Source organism: Bufo gargarizans, chromosome 9, assembly GCF_014858855.1.
Source record: "Bufo gargarizans isolate SCDJY-AF-19 chromosome 9, ASM1485885v1, whole genome shotgun sequence".
Lineage (NCBI taxonomy): Eukaryota > Metazoa > Chordata > Amphibia > Anura > Bufonidae > Bufo > Bufo gargarizans.
This window is the reverse complement of record NC_058088.1, coordinates 45,707,900-45,728,723: the sequence shown is the minus strand read 5'-3', so window position 1 is coordinate 45,728,723 and position 20,824 is coordinate 45,707,900. Positions and strand designations below refer to the sequence as shown.

The 20,824-nt window shown below is 49.1% G+C and overlaps 1 protein-coding gene across 1 annotated transcript; it reads right to left on the bottom strand.

The window, feature by feature from the left end:
• Positions 1–1,526: 1,526 nt before the first annotated feature.
• Positions 1,527–17,794, bottom strand: UTP14A (UTP14A small subunit processome component). The gene is made up of 15 exons (XM_044305727.1): positions 17,679–17,794; positions 15,109–15,190; positions 14,902–14,972; positions 12,901–12,965; positions 12,021–12,163; positions 9,961–10,116; positions 9,237–9,356; positions 9,057–9,151; positions 7,133–7,256; positions 6,970–7,047; positions 5,962–6,313; positions 4,499–4,947; positions 3,978–4,174; positions 2,969–3,068; positions 1,527–2,104 (listed from the first exon to the last, which is right to left on the bottom strand). Exons 1-15 carry the CDS (start codon positions 17,699–17,701, stop codon positions 1,814–1,816), a joined length of 2,346 nt encoding a protein of 781 aa, XP_044161662.1. The 5' UTR covers positions 17,702–17,794; the 3' UTR covers positions 1,527–1,813.
• Positions 17,795–20,824: the final 3,030 nt, after the last annotated feature.

Below are 20,824 nucleotides of genomic sequence, written 5' to 3'. Positions count from 1 at the left end.
AGTCACTGTGTACATACATTACTTATCCTGTACTGATCCCGAGTTACATCCTGTATTATACTCCAGAGCTGCACTCACTATTCTGCTGGTGCAGTCACTGTGTACATACATTACTTATCCTGTACTGATCCTGAGTTACATGCTGTATTATACTCCAGAGCTGCACTCACTATTCTGCTGGTGCAGTCACTGTGTACATACATTACTTATCCTGTACTGATCCTGAGCTACATCCAGTATTATACTCCAGAGCTGCACTCACTATTCTGCTGGTGCAGTCACTGTGTACATACATTACTTATCCTGTACTGATCCTCAGTTACATCTTATATTATACTCCAGAGCTGCACTCACTATTCTGCTGGTGCAGTCACTGTGTACATACATTACTTATCCTGTACTGATCCTGAGTTACATCCTGTATTATACTCCAGAGCTGCACTCACTATTCTGCTGGTGCAGTCACTGTGTACATACATTACTTATCCTGTACTGATCCCGAGTTACATCCTGTATTATACTCCAGAGCTGCACTCACTATTCTGCTGGTGCAGTCACTGTGTACATACATTACTTATCCTGTACTGATCCTGAGTTACATGCTGTATTATACTCCAGAGCTGCACTCACTATTCTGCTGGTGCAGTCACTGTGTACATACATTACTTATCATGTACTGACCCTGAGTTACATCCTGTATTATACTCCAGAGCTGCACTCACTATTCTGCTGGTGCAGTCACTGTGTACATACATTACTTATCCTGTACTGATCCTGAGTTACATCCTGTATTATACTCCAGAGCTGCACTCACTATTCTGCTGGTGCAGTCACTGTGTACATACATTACTTATCCTGTACTGATCCAGAGTTACATCCTGTATTATACTCCAGAGCTGCACTCACTATTCTGCTGGCGCAGTCACTGTGTACATACATTACTTATCCTGTACTGATCCTCAGTTACATCTTATATTATACTCCAGAGCTGCACTCACTATTCTGCTGGTGCAGTCACTGTGTACATACATTACTTATCCTGTACTGATCCTGAGTTACATCCTGTATTATACTCCAGAGCTGCACTCACTATTCTGCTGGTGCAGTCACTGTACATACATTACTTATCCTGTACTGATCCTGAGTTACATCCTGTATTATACTCCAGAGCTGCACTCACTATTCTGCTGGTGCAGTCACTGTGTACATACATTACTTATCATGTACTGACCCTGAGTTACATCCTGTATTATACTCCAGAGCTGCACTCACTATTCTGCTGGTGCAGTCACTGTGTACATACATTACTTATCATGTACTGACCCTGAGTTACATCCTGTATTATACTCCAGAGCTGCACTCACTATTCTGCTAATGGAGTCACTCTGCATATACAGGAAATAATTATTACAACTGATGTTTTTATTTTTATGTTTTATAGAAGAAACTCTTTACACTGTACAATCTCTTCGGTTTAGGAGCATCTATTATCCTTGTGGGCCTTTAAAAAAAAAAAACATTTTTAGTGAAGTGTTCAGGTTAACAGAGGGCGCTATAGAGTGCCGTCAGGTGGTCACAGGCTGCTTTATGGGCGTTTCCAGGCTGGGGTCACCGCAGGACACTTGTTGGGGTCGCACTTCTTCGCACTTGGTTTCGTTAATAATTTATCATGATTAATTCTTATTCAAGCAATTTCCCACATACAAAGCTGGAGGCAGCACAATGGGTTAAACATCAGGTCCCCGGGGTCCTCAGTCAGGGACCCTTCCAGCTGCTGACCCGGCCGTCCGGGGTGAAGGTCACTGTCCCTATTCTATTTTTTCTTTTTTTTTGTCATTTTTTTGCTCTTCTTAGGTCTTTTCGGGGGTTGCTGGTTTGGTTGCGGCTTTGGCTCCTCCACTTCTATGGCCGCTTTCTTGGTGGCACTGTGCTTCTGGAAGACGTCTTCGGTGATGGGTTCAATGATGTGCCCCTGCTTGGTAATCACCCGTGGGGTCGTCAGCTTCTGAACGGCCCCCTCGGTATTCCATGTGCTGCCCACCGGGGCCCGGATGCTGCTCTCAAAGTGCTGCCGGCTGTTAAAGGGGAACGGCAGCTCATTAACCTGGAGGACAGAAGAAATTCATGAAATGTTAAGAATTGAATTGCATATTCTCCATTCACACCCAGAGCTGCATTCAAAAGTCTGCTGCTTTCCTTTTAGGAAGCGGGAACCCCCTTACTGCTGCCCCTTTTGGATCAGTCTTTCTATGGAATGTTCTATACTGATTTGCAGCTCGAGCTTCCACCAGATGCTTTACAATAGTCTTATGCAAAAATACACTACATCTCCCAGAATGCACTGGAAACGCTCAGGACATCGCCATCGTTGCAAGCTGACACCAATCTATAAATAATTCCACAGTCATGACAGTGTTAATTTCTACTCCAGTCACAACCAGAGCTGCGTTCACAATTCTTCTGCTGCTCATTTGCAGTCGGACAGCACTTGGGTAATTTAAATAACTTAAAGGGATGCTCCTTTAAGAATATTTACAATGCTTGATTTCAACACAGTATTCTGCCCCCCCCCCCCGAGGGGGTTACAATACTGCCATAGAAGCAATACCCGGGCTAGCTTCACTGTCTGAAGGGGCTGTTACAAGAACTGAAACCTCGAGGCTAGTGTAAACGTAACCTAATCATTATACATAACGTGAAGAACTGTGAATGCAGCTTTGGAAGTGACTGGAGTATAAGATATCAAGTTCCTTATAGATCAGTACATGGTACGTACGATACAGTTCTTCACCATAAAATACAGAGTTAATGTGCAAAATGGCTTAAGGGATCGGGGCACATTATTGGGGGCACCCCCAAAAATTCATGATTTCACATAGACATTGAATATCACATAAATCCTTAAGCTTGCAGATCAATCATCCATCATCATCATCCCCAGGAGACCCCCGTTGTCCTCCGCACCCACCTGATGGGCCGCAGCCTCTATATTCCTCTTCTCGTTTATGATGACATTAGGAAGGCGCTCGTCTTTCCGTGGAGGCGCAGGGGGCGCTTTAATAATAAACCTAAAAAAAAATAAAGTTCTTCAACCAACTTTAACTAGTGGATGGAATTTTAACTAAACCTGGCGAACCCTGCAGCAGCCTGGTCCGACAGCGCTCAGAGGCAGAACCGTTCAGCACGCGGTTTCCAGCTGTAAAGGCGCAATGCGGTAAGAGCAGAGCAACTTCTCTCCAGTAAGCGAACGGTTAACATGAGATACATTTCCTTCCGTTCTGTTGCTCGTTAACCTGTACTCACCTCTATTTAATTACAAAAAAAATATAGAATAAAATATAATAAACGTTGCAGGAAGTCCCTAGCTGTCAGTGTGCTCGCTTCCCCTGCGCGGCGGCGGCATGCTAACTGGAGCGCGGCGCAGACCATCCCGGCACCGGCACAGGGGACTCTCTCCAATTTACACTTTTCAAAGCAAAAACACAAGCGTCAGCAGCTTCCGCGCTCCCCAAAGGGCTTCCAAGAACAAGCAATATTCATATTAATGTGCGCCCCGAGGGGGGGAGGGGAATGGAGGAAATCGCTTGCTTTAAATCTTTACAATTTTTGAACAAACAACAAAAAAAAAAAAAAAAAAATAAAGAATAAAAATAATAAACTTTCCTTTTAGATTCCGGCTCCAACACTAACAAATCAGCCAGAGAACGGTCGCGGACAACTCCTCCGGGGGGCGGGATAGGTTATACTGACGCTCTAACGTTAGGATGGTCCACAAGGGGTTAATCTAAACCGGAGAGATGCCAACTAATTATTACATGAGGCGGCATCCTCGGGGCGAGAGCGCGGAAGAGACGACCATCGCAAAAAATACATTAACTAACTGGGAACCGGAGGGGAAAATAAATAAAACATCGTGGACTGGAGAGAGACTGCCATAAAGCGCAATCTTTTCTGCGCGCTTTTTACGGGACACTTACTTGCGCCGCTTTTTCTTGCTGACTTTAAGGTTGGTCCCGCCCCACTCTCCCCAGCCCGGCAGCACCAGGCTGACGTCTTTGGGCTTCGCGGCTTTGGCTGCGTCGCGCTTCTCTTTCAGGAAGTCGCCGATGACATCATCACCGGCGAACGCTTCTTGGATGATCATTTTCTGACTCGTTTCGGCGTCGTCATCAATCTAAACGTGCAATGGGAACACAACGGCACAAGGGGTGAGGTAGGTCCGTCCGTCCGTCAGTACACTTACGGTTTAGGTGCTGCTGAATTTTCTACCAGGAGCCCAGTGCAACCTTGACATTTCCCCCCCGTACCGGCAGGGGGCAGCAGCGAGGGGTGTGACCCTGCGACTTAAAAAGGGAATCTAGGAATGTTCTGAACGCAGCTCTGGATGTGAATGGAGGAGATAAGTCTTTAGGACCAGGAACCCTCCTCCTCTGTTATATGCCACTGCCCAAGGTGACTGTACAACTGGGAACCTACCCCTTTAAATCTTCCTACTCACCTCCTCCTCCTCTGCCTCCACTGTAGTGGGCAGCAATGGCGCCTGCACCGGTCGCGCCTTAGTCGGCAGAATGTCCTTCGAGTCGATGAGTTTTGATTTCTTGGATCGCTTTTTCCCGGTTGGTTGTGAGGTCTTCTCCGCCAGCTTCTTGGGGGGCCTGTCCCGCTGAGAGACCCCCTCATCCAGCAGCTCCTGTTCCCCGAGAGCCTCGAGATCTTCCAGGGTGCGGTTCCTCTCCAGGCTCTCTAATAGTACCGGACCTTCTTCTTCCTCGGTTCTGTCCTGCTCCACCTGCTCCTCAGCCGTCACTGGCTCCTCCTCCTCCTCGGCCGCCATGTTTTCCTGCGCTTGCTCTTCTTTCTTGTTCTGGTCCAGTAACCTCTGGAATAGCGTATTGAACTGCGACACTTCTCGGGCGCCGTCCTCTGCCGCGCTGTCCGCTACCGTCCCTGCTTAAGATGGAGAAGTTTAGAAAAGGTGGCGACAAATCTACAGAGCGTCTGCTGTGTGCGAATGAGGCCTTCAAGGAAAGCACGGATTTGAAATAGATAAAACGTTCTGCAACTTTCTAATAGACTTTCAACACCTCTGCTAGATGGATTTGAATGGACACATGCCAGTGACTGACAACTTGCACAAATGTAATGCTTCTCACAGCTGAGGGTCTGTTACAGGTGCATAGAGACCTTCAGTTATAGCACCTCTGAGGAATTAAAGCTTTTTTCTGAATTATCTATTCTCACACTTTGTTGCAATGTTCCTCTGTTATTCCTCCTGGAAATATTGAAACAAAAAATTGACAACGACAAAAATGTTTTTTTCCAGCTCTTGTCTAAAGTTATCATCACTGGAAGAACATTGCCTCTGAGGGCGACAGGTAAAAAGTCCCTCAATGGGGCAAGCCGCGACCATTCTCTGTCACAAGGAGCGCTCCTGCACAGGAAGCACTGATTGGGCAATGATAAGCAGCGTAGAGACCCCCCCCCAACCGCTAACGCCCAGGTGTCAATATATTCATACATTTCCAAGAAGAGTAACAGAGGAACTCAAAGAAAAGATGTTCCAGCATGGGGGGGGGGGGAAGGGGGGGGTGGGTGACACACAGGAGATGTGTCAGGAGAGGTTAGGAGTCCTCTTTAAAGAGGGTTGGACACAGTCGACAACCTACTCTTTTCAGAAGGCATCCGCTCCAGGGTCAGCCAACGTTGTCGGGGGGCCCCTCCTGGGTTCTCAATCTGTGGACCTCACCCTCTATAACAGGGATCAGCAACCTCTGGCAGGCAAGACGTTGTGAAACTACAACTCCCACAGGATTGAATGGAGTGTGCTGGGAGTTGTAGTTTCACAACAGCTGGTTGCTCACCCCTATGGTGGTCCATATACGGCCCTGTACTGGTCACCTCGCCACCGGTACTTAGCTGGGATCATACCATGCTCAGTGATCGGGCAGGACCCATACTCACCCGGCTCTGGGCCCAGTTCTTTGCGCAGGCGTCTTCTGCCCTGGAACTCGTGCAGTAATGCCTCTTCCTCCGATTCCACCTCCTCCTCCTCCTCCTCCTGCTCGTCGGTCTTGGCATTCACCTCTTCTTCCACCTGCGTCTCCTCCTGGGTCTCAGGATCCTTTGCATCGTTCCTCAGCTTTCCTGTCATCCAGGGGTTCGCTCCTTCCAGACTCATTTGTGCCTCATTGACAAAGTCCGGGATGATCTCCTCCACCTTCTCTTCTTCCTCCTCCTCATCCTCGGACACCACCACAACTTTCCTGGTTAACTCCTTGTTCTTCTGGAGCTGCTCCTGCATGGCTCTGCGCGCCTAAATGATAAAGATGGAGGCACATGACTGACCAGATAACAAAAGGTATGGGAAGCAATGCCTCTCCTGAAATACTTCGTGCTGCTGGGAGACGGTCACCTACCACTATGTAACCTCACACAAGGAAAACTCCTGTTTAAAAATCCTCTGTGCTGCTGGGACCTTGCTCCTTCCACTATGTAAACCTCATCCCGTGACCTTCACAAGATCAGCACACTCCTGTGCTAAAATCCACTGTGCTGCTGTGGACCCTGCTCCTTCCACTAGATAACTCTCATCCTGTGACCTCCACAAGATTAGCACACTCCTCTCCTGAAAATCCTCTGTGCTGCTGAAACCCTGCTCCTTGCACTATGTAACTCTTAGCCTGTGACCTCCACATGATCAGCACACTCCTTTCCTGAAATACTCTGTGCTGCTGGGAGGACCCTGCTATTTACACTATGTAACGGTCTTCCTGTGACCTCCACAAGAGCAGAACACCCTTCTCCTGAAATCCTATGTGCTGCTGTTGCCATTCCCATTACTGATCCCAATACTGCACAGTCACTTTCATGGTTTCCTATAGTCGCTTGCATTTTCTGATGCATCAAGACTCGGCAGTCGGCACCCGGCTGTACAGAACACTGCTCCCAGGACCTAGAGGACACACTCACCCCTTCATCATATTTGGCAATAATGGCCTTGGATTTCGCCCACTTCCCTTTGTTCTGGTGCTTGAGAGACATCCGCTCCTGGAAGAGAAAACAAGAGTCAGGACATATCCCTGGACGACCCCCAGAACAACCACCGGCCCCCAAACACCCAACCCCCAGTCACCTGCATCCTGGCTTTCTCCAGCTTCTCTAATTCTTCCAGGGCCCCATCTGGATTAAACTTCCGCAGCTCCTCAAACTTCTTCAACACTTCCTTCTGTCTGACTTTCTTCAGCAGCCTGTGATACCTGGAAAGAGCAGCAGAATAGTGAGTGCAGCTCTGGAGTATAAAACAGGATGTAACTCTGGATCAGTACAGGATAAGTAATGTATGTACACAGTGACTGCACCAGCAGAATAGTGAGTACAGCTCTGGAGTATAATACAGGATGTAACTCAGGATCAGCACAGGATAAGTAATGTATGTACACAGTGACTGCACCTGCAGAATAGTGAGTGCAGCTCTGGAGTATAATACAGGATGCAACTCAGGATCAGTACAGGATAAGTAATGTCCCTACACAGTGACTGCACCAGCAGAATAGTGAGTGCAGCTCTGGGGTATAATACAGGATGTAACTCAGGATAAGTAATGTATGTACACAGTGACTGCACCAGCAGAATAGTGAGTACAGCTCTGGGGTATAATACAGGATGTAACTCAGGATCAGTACAGGATAAGTAATGTATGTACACAGTGACTGCTCCAGCAGAATAGTGAGTGCAGCTCTGGAGTATAAAACAGGATGTAACTCTGGATCAGTACAGGATAAGTAATGTATGTACACAGTGACTGCACCAGCAGAATAGTGAGTACAGCTCTGGAGTATAATACAGGATGTAACTCAGGATCAGTACAGGATAAGTAATGTATGTACACAGTGACTGCACCAGCAGAATAGTGAGTGCAGCTCTGGAGTATAATACAGGATGCAACTCAGGATCAGTACAGGATAAGTAATGTATGTACACAGTGACTGCACCAGCAGAATAGTGAGTGCAGCTCTGGAGTATAATACAAGATGTAACTCAGGATCAGTACAGGATAAGTAATGTATGTACACAGTGACTGCACCAGCAGAATAGTGAGTGCAGCTCTGGGGTATAATACAGGATGTAACTCAGGATAAGTAATGTATGTACACAGTGACTGCACCAGCAGAATAGTGAGTACAGCTCTGGAGTATAATACAGGATGTAACTCAGGATAAGTAATGTATGTACACAGTGACTGCACCAGCAGAATAGTGAGTACAGCTCTGGGGTATAATACAGGATGTAACTCAGGATCAGTACAGGATAAGTAATGTATGTACACAGTGACTGCACCAGCAGAATAGTGAGTGCAGCTCAGGAGTATAATACAGGATGTAACTCAGGATCAGTACAGGATAAGTAATGTATGTACACAGTGACTGCACCAGCAGAATAGTGAGTGCAGCTCAGGAGTATAATACAGGATGTAACTCAGGATCAGTACAGGATAAGTAATGTATGTACACAGTGACTGCTCCAGCAGAATAGTGAGTGCAGCTCTGGAGTATAATACAGGATGTAACTCTGGATCAGTACAGGATAAGTAATGTATGTACACAGTGACTGCACCTGCAGAATAGTGAGTGCAGCTCTGGAGTATAATACAGGATGTAACTCAGGATCAGTACAGGATAAGTAATGCATGTACACAGTGACTGCACCAGCAGAATAGTGAGTACAGCTCTGGAGTATAATACAGGATGCAACTCAGGATCAGTACAGGATAAGTAATGTCCCTACACAGTGACTGCACCAGCAGAATAGTGAGTGCAGCTCTGGGGTATAATACAGGATGTAACTCAGGATAAGTACAGGATAAGTAATGTATGTACACAGTGACTGCACCAGCAGAATAGTGAGTACAGCTCTGGAGTATAATACAGGATGTAACTCAGGATAAGTAATGTATGTACACAGTGACTGCACCAGCAGAATAGTGAGTACAGCTCTGGGGTATAATACAGGATGTAACAACGAGGAATAAAAATGTACTTTATATAATGAATTATTACTTTTTGCTTTTGATCTTCTTTTCTCTTCGTGCTTTGGCCTCATAGTAGGACTGGAGGGCTCTTGCTTTTTGGAGCTCTGCTCGGCGCCGTTTGGCCTAAAACAAGACACAGGTAAATCCTCCTCATCCTCTCCTCTCTCCCTCCCTCCCTCAGCCTGCTGCACCCTGCATCTGCTCTCACCTCCCCCAGGCTCATGGCTTTCAGTGATGCTTCCTCCATGGGGGTGAGCAGAGGATCAGTGATGGGCTGTTTGTTTTTATGCAGGATGCTGAATATCTCCATCTCCAGCGGCGTGCTCGCCTAAAAGGGAGGACACACAGAATTCAAGGGCCCGTCCTCGGATCTTCACAGGATCTCACAGTAGACACCGATGACCGGGAACAGGAGCGAAGTTACACAATAAATAATAAAAACAAAACGGTGTGAATATTCTTGAAACACACCATAATGTTAAAAGTGTTTTCTAGAGGGGTGCGTTAGCTTTTTCCTTGGAATTAGTATTCCTATTACCCTTTGCTTTTTCTTGCGTATGGAACAGCAGGGGGCGCCATAACCAGTATGGAACAGCAGGGGGCGCCATAACCAGTATGGAACAGCAGGGGGCGCCATAACCAGTATGGAACAGCAAGGGGCGCCATAACCAGTATGGAACAGCAGGGGGCGCCATAACCAGTATGGAACAGCAGGGGGCGCCATAACCAGTATGGAACAGCAGGGGGCGCCATAACCAGTATGGAACAGCAATCTCTAGACCTAGGGGAAGGACCCCTGAATGGTAAGTAATGGGAACAGATATAAATAAAATACATCCAGACAAGAAATAAAAAGAATCAAGTTGTGTCCAAAAAGTAACAAAGAACCCCCCCAACAGACAGATCTATGAGGTCTATGCAGGGTCACCCACTTTCCACCCTGACATGGTGTCCTCTATGGGCGCAGGTTTCAGCGGCTGGTCGTTGAGGGGGAAGACCAGCCTCTCCGCACCTCGATTCTCCTTCACTACGTTGTCCCACTTGGAGATCTCTTCTGACGTCCTTTTATAGGAGACGACTCTCTGGATCTGTAAGAAATAAAATACATTCAGAGGGAATTGTCTACAGAGCAACTGCCCGACTTCTACTACAGATGAGGCAACCGCTGAACATACAACTGCGGCGCAGAGGGAACTGCCGGACAAGCCTGAGGCTTAGATATTCGGCATTTGTTATCAAGGGCTACATTTAAATACATAACAAAAAAAATTATATATATTTTTTTTTTTTAACCATTTAATAGTCCCATAATAAGCAATATTTCAACTGCTTCTCAAATACAATGCACTATTCCTATGGTGTAATGCATTCTAATGTCAGTGATATGCTGACATTGACCAGCAGGCTGCGCCAGAGAGCCACAGCCTGCTGAGAATTGCCGGAGGCAGGCTTGGGGCCTTCATTAGGCCCTGGCCTGCTGCACTGGCACCCTGCAATCTAATTTGCGGGGTGCTGATGGGACAAACAGGGAGTCCGCTTCCTCTGCAACCACTTACATGTGGCGGGCGCCATTGCCTGCAGCTTGTAAAGGGTTAAACAGTTCAGCTTGGCGCTCCTGCCGATCCGGGCTGTTATGTTACAGCCATGCTCTCGCTCTTAGTGACAGCCGTAAAAAGGTGTATGGGTGGTTACTAAGGGATTAAAACAGGATTTTATTTTATTTTAAAAACAGTATTAAACCATGATGATGAATGGAAAGCAGGGAATTTTGATGCAATTAAGACCCAACAGGGTTAATTAAGACCTGCTGCCGCAGGACTTTACATTTTAGTTGCATTGCGACTGTAAAAAAAAACAACAAGAAACAGCCCTTTGAAGAGGAGTTCCGGTTTCATGAAGTTGTTGACCTGTTCTCAGGATAGGGGGGGTCAGTATCAGAGTGGGGAAGGTCCGGTTCCATCAGCCGCGTGAAGTGCTCTAGAGCGAGCGCTGCGTTCTCAGTTTAGCTGCGCGCTGTCTGTAGCAGCTGCGCAGTGCAGTTACCACTGCTCATACCATTGAAGTGAACAGGACGGAGGAGCTGGAATTAGACTGCACCACGGGTACAAGGCAGACAGCGCGCAGGGAAACAGAGGGCAGGGCATCAATGTCATGAAGCCGGAACACCCCTTTGATGCATACAATCCCCAACACTTTCAAGATCTCTGCTTGCTGTCTCATCCTGACCTAGTACTTCTCACAGAAGAGGCTCTGCTACAATTGTATCCACAGGAACAGATCTGTACAGCTTATCAGTGTGTGTGTGTGTGTGTGTGTGTGTGTGTAAACAAGCACAGTCCAGTCACTGACAGCAAGCAGAGACCTGAAAAATGGTAAGGAATTGACACAAAAGATGCCAAATTTTACATTAAACGTTTAGTAAAGGGGTGCTCCGGTAATAGTGCCGGCAACCAGAGCCCTGACAGCTCTGCTCCCCCGCGCTGTTTGCATCCGGCCGCCCATGGTCACATGGAGACATGATGCGGCGGCGATGTGCTGCTGGTTGTCACCAGCGATTGGCTGGAGCGGTGCATGTGACCATATGCGGGCCTTCTCCTTCAGGGCGCTGGACGCAGGCACAAGCTTAAAAAAAAAAAAGCTATTTTAACCGAAAAAAACCTTAAAGGGGTTCTGCAGTTCGCCTGAACCTCTGGATAGATCATCAGCATCTGACCGGCGGGGGTCCAGAGGATAGATCATCAGCATCTGACCGGCGGGGGTCCAGAGGATAGATCATCAGTTAAAACAAACTGTAGAACCCCTTTAAACTTTATGAATCCTTTAACCCCTTCAGGACAGACCACAATTTCTAGATTTTTCTAAATCTATGTACTATTTTTGCATTTTATAAGGCTCCCCCTAGTGGTGGAAGGAGGTGGGACAGGCGGTCTATTATAGACGGTCCCAGAGGTGAGACAGTCTGCAGCCCCCATGGCACACACGCCGGGCGCACCTTCTGCGTCTCCTCCTTGCTGAGCGGCAGCTCCACGCTCCTCGTCTCCTTCAGCTTCGTTAGCTGCTTCTTCACGCTGGACAGAGGGGTCACTTTCTTAACGGAGTCGATGAGATCTGTCAGGTTTATCTTCTCGCCAGCGCCTAAAAACAAAAAAAATTACAGGATGGCAGAGTACGACAGGCAGCAGCCCAGGAAAGCAGGGTCCAGATATAGTCACACAGCTTTCCTAGGATCCTGACAGGCTAATCAGCCTCATTAAACAGGAAGGAGTTGAAGCATGCATGGGATAGGCATAAGGCCATCCTTCATATAAGATAGGGCCAGGGGCTATCCATAGTATTCAGTATATTGGGCAGACTAGATGGGCCAAATGGTTCTTTATCTGCCGACACATTCTATACGGGAGTGGGGGGGGGGGGGGGGGGATCTCTGCTGAGCCGACGCTTCAAGATCCGACATAGCAGTTGTATTACAGCAGAGAAATATCCCAGTAGTAGAATAAATCCGGAGCTCTGGGACTCCTGAGGTTGTCACCCAGCTTTCCTGGAGGTCTGAACAGCACAGTGGCTTCATTATTATTGGGGTCGTCACCCAGCTTTCCTAGATGCCTGAATAGCACAGCTACTTACTTATTATTGGGGTCGTCACCCAGCTTTCCTAGATGCCTGAATAGCACAGCTACTTACTTATTATTGGGGTCGTCACCCAGCTTTCCTGGAGGTCTGAACTGCAATTCTGTCTTGTTGTGCACCTCTCAGGCAGTTTGAACTGCAATGACTGACATACTGGTGGTCACCCAGCTTTCCAATGAACCGATATAACTAAGAAGCTGCAGAATAGAACAGCAAAGGAGACAAAAACAGAACTTCGGCTCTACCTTCAGCGCTGATGCCGAACTCTGACACCTGGAGGCCTGCCTCCGTCCGCTCCGACAACTTCTTCCTGCAACAGACAAAGTGTGCATGCTGAGGACACGGGGCAGCTTCCGTGCTGCTTATCTGCTGCACAAACTCAATGGCACCCGGGACCGGGCTGTGGGTGCGCCAATGACCTCTAAGCTCGGAGGCAGCGTGATTGATCCGCCGTCCGTTGGATCGTTTGTAAGAATGATCACACCAGCAACATGAGACACGAACCAGCCAATCGGAGTCAGAGTCGCTCTCTGCGGCTTGTGCCAAACTGCTAAAGCTCGCCCGCCGCATGCAGCTTCAGAGCCGCCCGCCGCATGCAGCTTCAGAGCCGCCCGCCGCATGCAGCTTCAGAGCCGCCCGCCGCATGCAGCTTCAGAGCCGCCCGCCGCATGCAGCTTCAGAGCCGCCCGCCGCATGCAGCTTCAGAGCCGCCCGCCGCATGCAGCTTCAGAGCCGCCCGCTGCCACAACTTCCCAACCACAATCTTATAGGCTTGGAAAGTGACACTTGGTCCGGACACCGAAGGGGATGTGCCAGGTGTGACTTATCCTCTACCCACAGGATGGTGAAGTATGAATGCTGGGGGTCCGACTGCTGGGACCCCCACAACATCTAACAACGGGGTGTCTCATGTTCCTGATGGATCAAAAATCTTTTGGAGAGCACCATCAAAATATAAAGGTAAAGAAAGGGTGCTATCCGCACATATGTGAAGAACAAAAACCCACATGTAAGTACATGCCAAAAATGACGAACACCAACGGTTAAAAGTACCTACAGCTTTACTGGACCAAAGTGAAAAACAAACCCATAAAGGACTGCAGGCCTCGAGACAATATATAGGAGTATCTCCCCCCCACCCCCCCAGCACATATATAATACGACATAAAGGGGTACAGAACGGGTCAATCACTCTGCTGAATGACCAGAGATAGAAAGTCAAAGAAATAAAATACAACATAATGAAGAGAACACGAAACGTGATGTGACATCAAATGTGCAAATATATAAAGTGCTAGAAAACATAGGACCTGGAACAATGGACGGAGAACTAGGAGACCTCTTTCAGGGTCTGGCGTATCGCCGCCATAGGTTGTGTGCGGCTTCATCAGGGGTAATATGCAAATAAACATGATCCTTTGTTTAGCCCATAATCAAACAAATGTATAAAACACGTGATTAATCAGACCGCGTAGCGTCCACTGCGCATGCTTGAGGTGGAGCGCAGGAGAGACAGGAAGTGTGCGATGCCCAACATCGAAACAAATATGCATACAGCGCATGCGCCAGTGAATGACGGCGCGTGTGTAAGGAGTGCAGTACTGAGATGTATCAAGGGAAGAACGACAAATATCACGCTGATTTCTTATTTGCATTTTATTTATTTTTTTAGCATGTGTTATATATAGATAGATATTTACGATATTGATGTTGCCCGCCCACTGAATATATTTGCAGATTACCCCTGATGAAGCCGCACACAGCCTATGGCGGTGATACACGTGGGGTTCAGCTTCACTGCACCCAGAAAGAGGTCTCATTGTTCCAGGTCCTAGGTTTTCTAGCACTTTTTATATTTGCACATTTGGTGTCACATCACGTTTCCTTGATTATATTATTTCTCGTGTTTTCTTTATTATTATATTGTATAGAATTATTTCTTTGACTTTCTATGGTCAGCACTTTATTTTTGATTCAGCTCATTCAGCACGTTCTGTACCCTTCCTTGGTCGTATTATGTATGTGCTGGGGGGGGGGGGGGGGCACTTGAGGCCTGTAGTCCTTTTTGGGGTTTTAATAGTTTTTAGATTTGATCCAGTAAAGCTGTACATACTTTTAACCATTAGTGTGCGTCCATTTTTGGCAGGTACTCACATCTGTTTTTTCTTCCATGTTCCTGACGGAGCGGCCGGGCGCACACATTCCCTATGACAGGCCGCCGCCGCACTCCCTATGGCTGCACAGACCTTTTCTTGCCGTCCAGAGCAGAGATGGCGTCCAGAAGCTTCCGGTGCCGGCGCTCCGCATCGCTGTCCTCCTGGAGGAAGAGGAGAACATTGTCAGATAAGTCTATGAACCCCTGAACCCCCTGTAAATTATGAGCCTCCTCTCTGTAGTTCAGGCTGCGGCTCCACATGTCACAGAAGAAGGAAGCATAAAATCTTGGTCCATACCTCGTCCTCGCTGGCGCTCATTGGAGGCTCCGTCACAAAGAGGCCCTCCTCCTCCATGGTGATCGGGGTCTGGAGGCTGCAGCTGAAAACAAGGGTCACATCTCTGGTCACTGACAGGTCAACACCATCTCAGATTACCCCCCCCCTTACATTCCTGCCCCCCCATGTTCATCAGTCTGTAAGATCCCCCGTCGGTCCACGAGACCCCCCTAATGCCTGCCCGTCGGTCCACGAGACCCCCCCCTCATGCCTGCCCGTCGGACCACGAGACCCCCCCCCCCCCCCTCATGCCTGCCCGTCGGACCACGAGACCCCCCCCCCTCATGCCTGCCCGTCACTGGATGTAAGAGGTACTCTACTGTAAGGTGGGGGGGGTAAAGGGGGCACTCTACCGTATGGGGGCACTCTATTGTAAGGGCATGATTTACTAATGGTCAGAAAGACCAAAAAAGCCTCATTGTTACATGCGCTATTTACTACATACTAAAAGGTAACTTTTATTGTTGCTTTTATACTTAAAGAGGACCTTTCACTACTCTACAAACGAAAAACTAACTATACCTGTGGGCAGAGCGGCGCCCAGGGGTCCCCCTGCACTTACTAGTAAGTCTGGGCGCCGCTCCGTTCGCCCGGTATAGGCTCCGGTGTCTGCGCTCCCTCTGATTGTTTTCTTGTAGGAGGCGTGTCCCTTGCTGCACTGCTGGCCAATCGCAGCGCACAGCTCATAGCCAGGCTATGAGCTGTGCGCTGCGATTGGCCAGCACTACAGCAAGGGACACGCCTCCTACAAGAAATCAGTCAGAGGGAGCGCAGACACCGGAGCCTATACCGGGCGAACGGAGCGGCGCCCAGACTTACTAGTAAGTGCAGGGGGACCCCTGGGCGCCGCTCTGCCCACAGGTATAGTTAGTTTTTCGTTTGTAGAGTAGTGAAAGGTCCTCTTTAAACTGACTGAATAAAAGTATCAGCTGTGTCACTTGGTTACTTCTCGTTAACGGTGCAGTGTATGCGCCGCAGGGACATGGCGCGCTGGGTCAGTTTGCTGCTCACTCTTGCTTAATTCCTGCGCTACACATACAGTCTCTTTAGTAATGTCTCTCTGGGAGCCCGTGCACCTGCTGTCTAAAATTCCTTCACACGCTGCCCCCCGACATGTATCGCCAGCTAGCCTGGCGTCTTCAGGGGATTCGGGCAGAGTGTTAGTAGAAGGGGCCGGGATGATCTGCAAGTCCTCTGATCAGGACCTCACTGGCCTGGAAACGTATCAATGGCTTCAACATTGTTATGTGTACTGATGGGATCAGTTAAGGGAGCGCTGACTGTGGCGGTCCCTTCCTTCTCTCCCCTCCTCCCATCTTTACTCCCACTTGCTGCTGCGCATAGTCTCGGGCTTCTACATCGCGCGCTCTCTCGTTACTTCCTGCGCAGGTCTTAAGACTTTGATTTCCTTCACTCCAGGTTCATCCTGCTGTAGCTCAGACTTCGCCCGGTGCGCTTCATTATCCTTTTCTGCGCTTGTCTCTGGACTTAGACTGTTCTCCTACATCTGCGAACCGCTTTGTACCTTCCCGGATTATCCCATCTGTATTTGCCCCCCACACACACCGCAGTCCCCGGATGCGACACCCCCACACACACACGCCGCAGTCCCCGGATGCGACACCCCCCACACACACAGCGCAGTCCCCGGATGCGACACCCCCACACACGCCGCAGTCCCCGGATGCGACACCCCCACACACACACGCCGCAGTCCCCGGATGCGACACCCCCCACACACACAGCGCAGTCCCCGGATGCGACACCCCCACACACGCCGCAGTCCCCGGATGCGACACCCCCACACACGCCGCAGTCCCCGGATGCGACACCCCCACACACGCCGCAGTCCCCGGATGCGAGACCCCCACCCACGCCGCAGTCCCCGGATGAGACACCCCCACACACGCCGCAGTCCCCGGATGCGACACCCCCACACACGCCGCAGTCCCCGGATGCGACACCCCCACACACGCCGCAGTCCCCGGATGCGACACCCCCACACACGCCGCAGTCCCCGGGATGCGACACCCCACACACGCCGCAGTCCCCGGATGCGACACCCCCACACACGCCGCAGTCCCCGGATGCGACACCCCCACACACGCCGCAGTCCCCGGATGCGACACCCCCACACACGCCGCAGTCCCCGGATGCGACACCCCCACACACGCCGCAGTCCCCGGATGCGACACCCCCACACACGCCGCAGTCCCCGGATGCGACACCCCCACACACGCCGCAGTCCCCGGATGCGACACCCCCACACACACCGCAGTCCCCGGATGCGAGACCCCCACACACACCGCAGTCCCCGGATGCGAGACCCCCACACAGACCACAGTCCCTGGATGTGAGACCCCCACACACACCGCAGTCACCTGTCTGGCAGATACCATCTCTCCCATATCCACCTCCCCCCTCTCCAAGTTGGTGTGGCACTACAAGTCCCAGTACTCTCGGGCAATGACACGCTCCCGGCATGCTGGGACTTGTAGTCCGCTGCCTGCGCTCTTGCAGCCGCCACTCACCCTCTTTTCCTGGCTGGACTCATCTCTTCACCACCATACAACACGTGGGCCTCCTGCCGTAAAACGAATCCACTTCCTGCGCTGCCAAAACTGTCGCGCTATCCCCGGCATCGCTGCCCTCACAGTGACGCGCACCACGTGACCCTCCCGCCGCAGAGACCGCAGTGTGCAATGGTGGAAAGTGACCGCACGATGGCGCCAAGACACCGCACTGAGAACATGAGCGAGGTCTCGTGTATTACCAGTGTGAGATGACAGAGGGCGCTGGAGTCACACACCGGACACTGAGGGAGCTCCAGCCCATAGAGTAGTGTTCACACAGACTGCGGCTGAGCCTGGGCTGCGGTTCAGCTCCCAGGGAGACATCATCAGACATCTATTATTTCACATCACCTTTTTTTACAGGATCCTGTTTTTTTTTCTTCTTCTTTGATGGATCAGGAGAACGGAAATGTGAACTCCGCCTCAGGCCTGGTTCACACTGGTGGTAATGGTTCCAGCAGGCGAACAGCCTCCCGGATCCGTAACTACCGTGTGCAGCGTGTGAAGTCCGTCCGGCCCCATTTACTATAATGGAGACTGACGGAGATCCGGCCGCAGCGCGGAAAATCCTGCTGCACCGACCATTAACACCAGTGTGAAGCCTCAGTGTTCGGTCAGTGATTTCCCTCAGTGATTGGAGCCACAGACGTAAGGTATAAGGCCCCTTGCACACAAACGTATTTTCATTCCGTTTCCGATCAGTTTTATTTTTTTTTGCAGACCGTATACGGAACCATTCATTTCAATGGGTCCGCCCAAAAAACGGAAGGTACTCAGTGTGAATTCCGTTTCTGCATTTCCATTCCGCCCCAAAAAAATAGAATGTGTCCTATTATTGTCCGCATTACGGACAAGGATAGTGCTGTTCTATTAGGGGCCGGTTGTTCCGCCCTGCAAAATACGGAATGCACACGGACGTCATCTGTATTTTTTGTGGATCCGTTTTTTGCAGACCGCTAAATACATACAGTCGAGTGCAAGAGGCCTAAGGGAGAGATCTGCTCCTGTTCTGTGTTTAGAGACGCTCCTGGTTTTGGCTAAAATCACTGACCGAAGCTGAGTACAGCACTATGTGGGCACTGTATGGCACTATGTGAGATCAGTATGGCACTATGTGGGCACTGTATGGCACTATATGAGATCAATATGGCACTATGTGGGCACTGTATGGCACTATGTGGGCACTGTATGGCACTATATGAGATCTGTATGGCACTATGTGGTCACTGTATGGCACTATATGAGATCAGTATGGCACTATGTGGGCACTGTATGGCACTATATGAGATCAGTATGGCACTATGTGGGCAGTGTATGGCACTATATGAGATCAGTATGGCACTATGTGGGCACTGTATGGCACTATATGAGATCAGTATGGCACTATGTGGGCAGTGTATGGCACTATATGAGATCTGTATGGCACTATATGAGATCAGTATGGCACTATATGAGATCAGTATGGCACTATGTGGGCAGTGTATGGCACTATATGAGATCAGTATGGCACTATGTGGGCACTGTATGGCACCATATGAGATCTGTATGGCACTATATGAGATCTGTATGGCACTATATGAGATCAGTATGGCACTATGTGGGCAGTGTATGACACTATATGAGATCTGTATGGCACTATATGAGATCAGTATGGCACTATGTGGGCACTGTATGGCATTATGTGGTCACTGTATGGCACTATATGAGATCAGTATGGCACTATGTGGGCACTGTATGGCACTATATGAGATCAGTATGGCACTATGTGGGCACTGTATGGCACTATATGAGATCAGTATGGCACTATGTGGGCAGTGTATGGCACTATATGAGATCAGTATGGCACTATGTGGGCAGTGTATGGCACTATATGAGATCAGTATGGCACTATGTGGGCAGTGTATGGCACTATATGAGATCTGTATGGCACTATATGAGATCAGTATGGCACTATGTGGGCACTGTATGGCACTATGTGAGATCAGTATGGCACTATGTGGGCAGTGTATGGCACTATATGAGATCAGTATGGCACTATGTGGGCACTGTATGGCACTATATGAGATCTGTATGGCACTATATGAGATCTGTATGGCACTATATGAGATCAGTACAGCACTATGTGGACACTGTATGGCACTATATGAGATCTGTATGGCACTATGTGGTCACTGTATGGCACTATATGAGATCAGTATGGCACTATGTGGGCAGTGTATGGCACTGTATGGCACTATATGAGATCTGTATGGCACTATGTGGGCACTGTATGGCACTATATGAGATCTGTATGGCACTATGTGGGCACTGTATGGCACTATGTGAGATCAGTATGGCACTATGTGAGATCAGTATGGCACTATATGAGATCAGTATGGCACTATGTGGGCACTGTATGGCACTATATGAGATCTGTATGGCACTATATGAGATCAGTATGGCACTATGTGGGCACTGTATGGCACTATATGAGATCAGTATGGCACTATGTGGGCACTGTATGGCACTATATGAGATCTGTATGGCACTATATGAGATCAGTATGGCACTATGTGGGCACTGTATGGCACTATGTGAGATCAGTATGGCACTATGTGGGCACTGTATGGCACTATGTGAGATCTGTATGGCACTATGTGGGCACTGTATGGCATCATGTGGTCACTGTATGGCACTATATGAGATCTGTATGGCACTATATGAGATCAGTATGGCACTATGTGGGCACTGTATGGCACTATGTGAGATCTGTATGGCACTATGTGGGCACTGTATGGCATCATGTGGTCACTGTATGGCACTATATGAGATCTGTATGGCACTATATGAGATCAGTATGGCACTATGTGGGCACTGTATGGCACTATGTGAGATCTGTATGGCACTATGTGGGCACTGTATGGCATCATGTGGTCACTGTATGGCACTATATGAGATCTGTATGGCACTATATGAGATCAGTATGGCACTATGTGGGCACTGTATGGCACTATGTGAGATCAGTATGGCACTATGTGGGCACTGTATGGCACTATGTGAGATCTGTATGGCACTATGTGGGCACTGTATGGCATCATGTGGTCACTGTATGGCACTATATGAGA

Bases quoted from the DNA above. Each gene is read 5' to 3' on its own strand.
- UTP14A (XM_044305727.1), bottom strand. From the start codon at position 17,701: ATGAGTCCAGCCAGGAAAAGAGG. The intron at 12,164-12,900 runs GTAGAGCCGAAG...TTTTGTTTTTAG, and splicing joins GTTCGGCATCAGCGCTGAAG to GCGCTGGCGAGAAGATAAAC. The intron at 7,257-9,056 runs GTAATAATTCAT...TGCTCTTTCCAG, and splicing joins AAGAAGATCAAAAGCAAAAA to GTATCACAGGCTGCTGAAGA.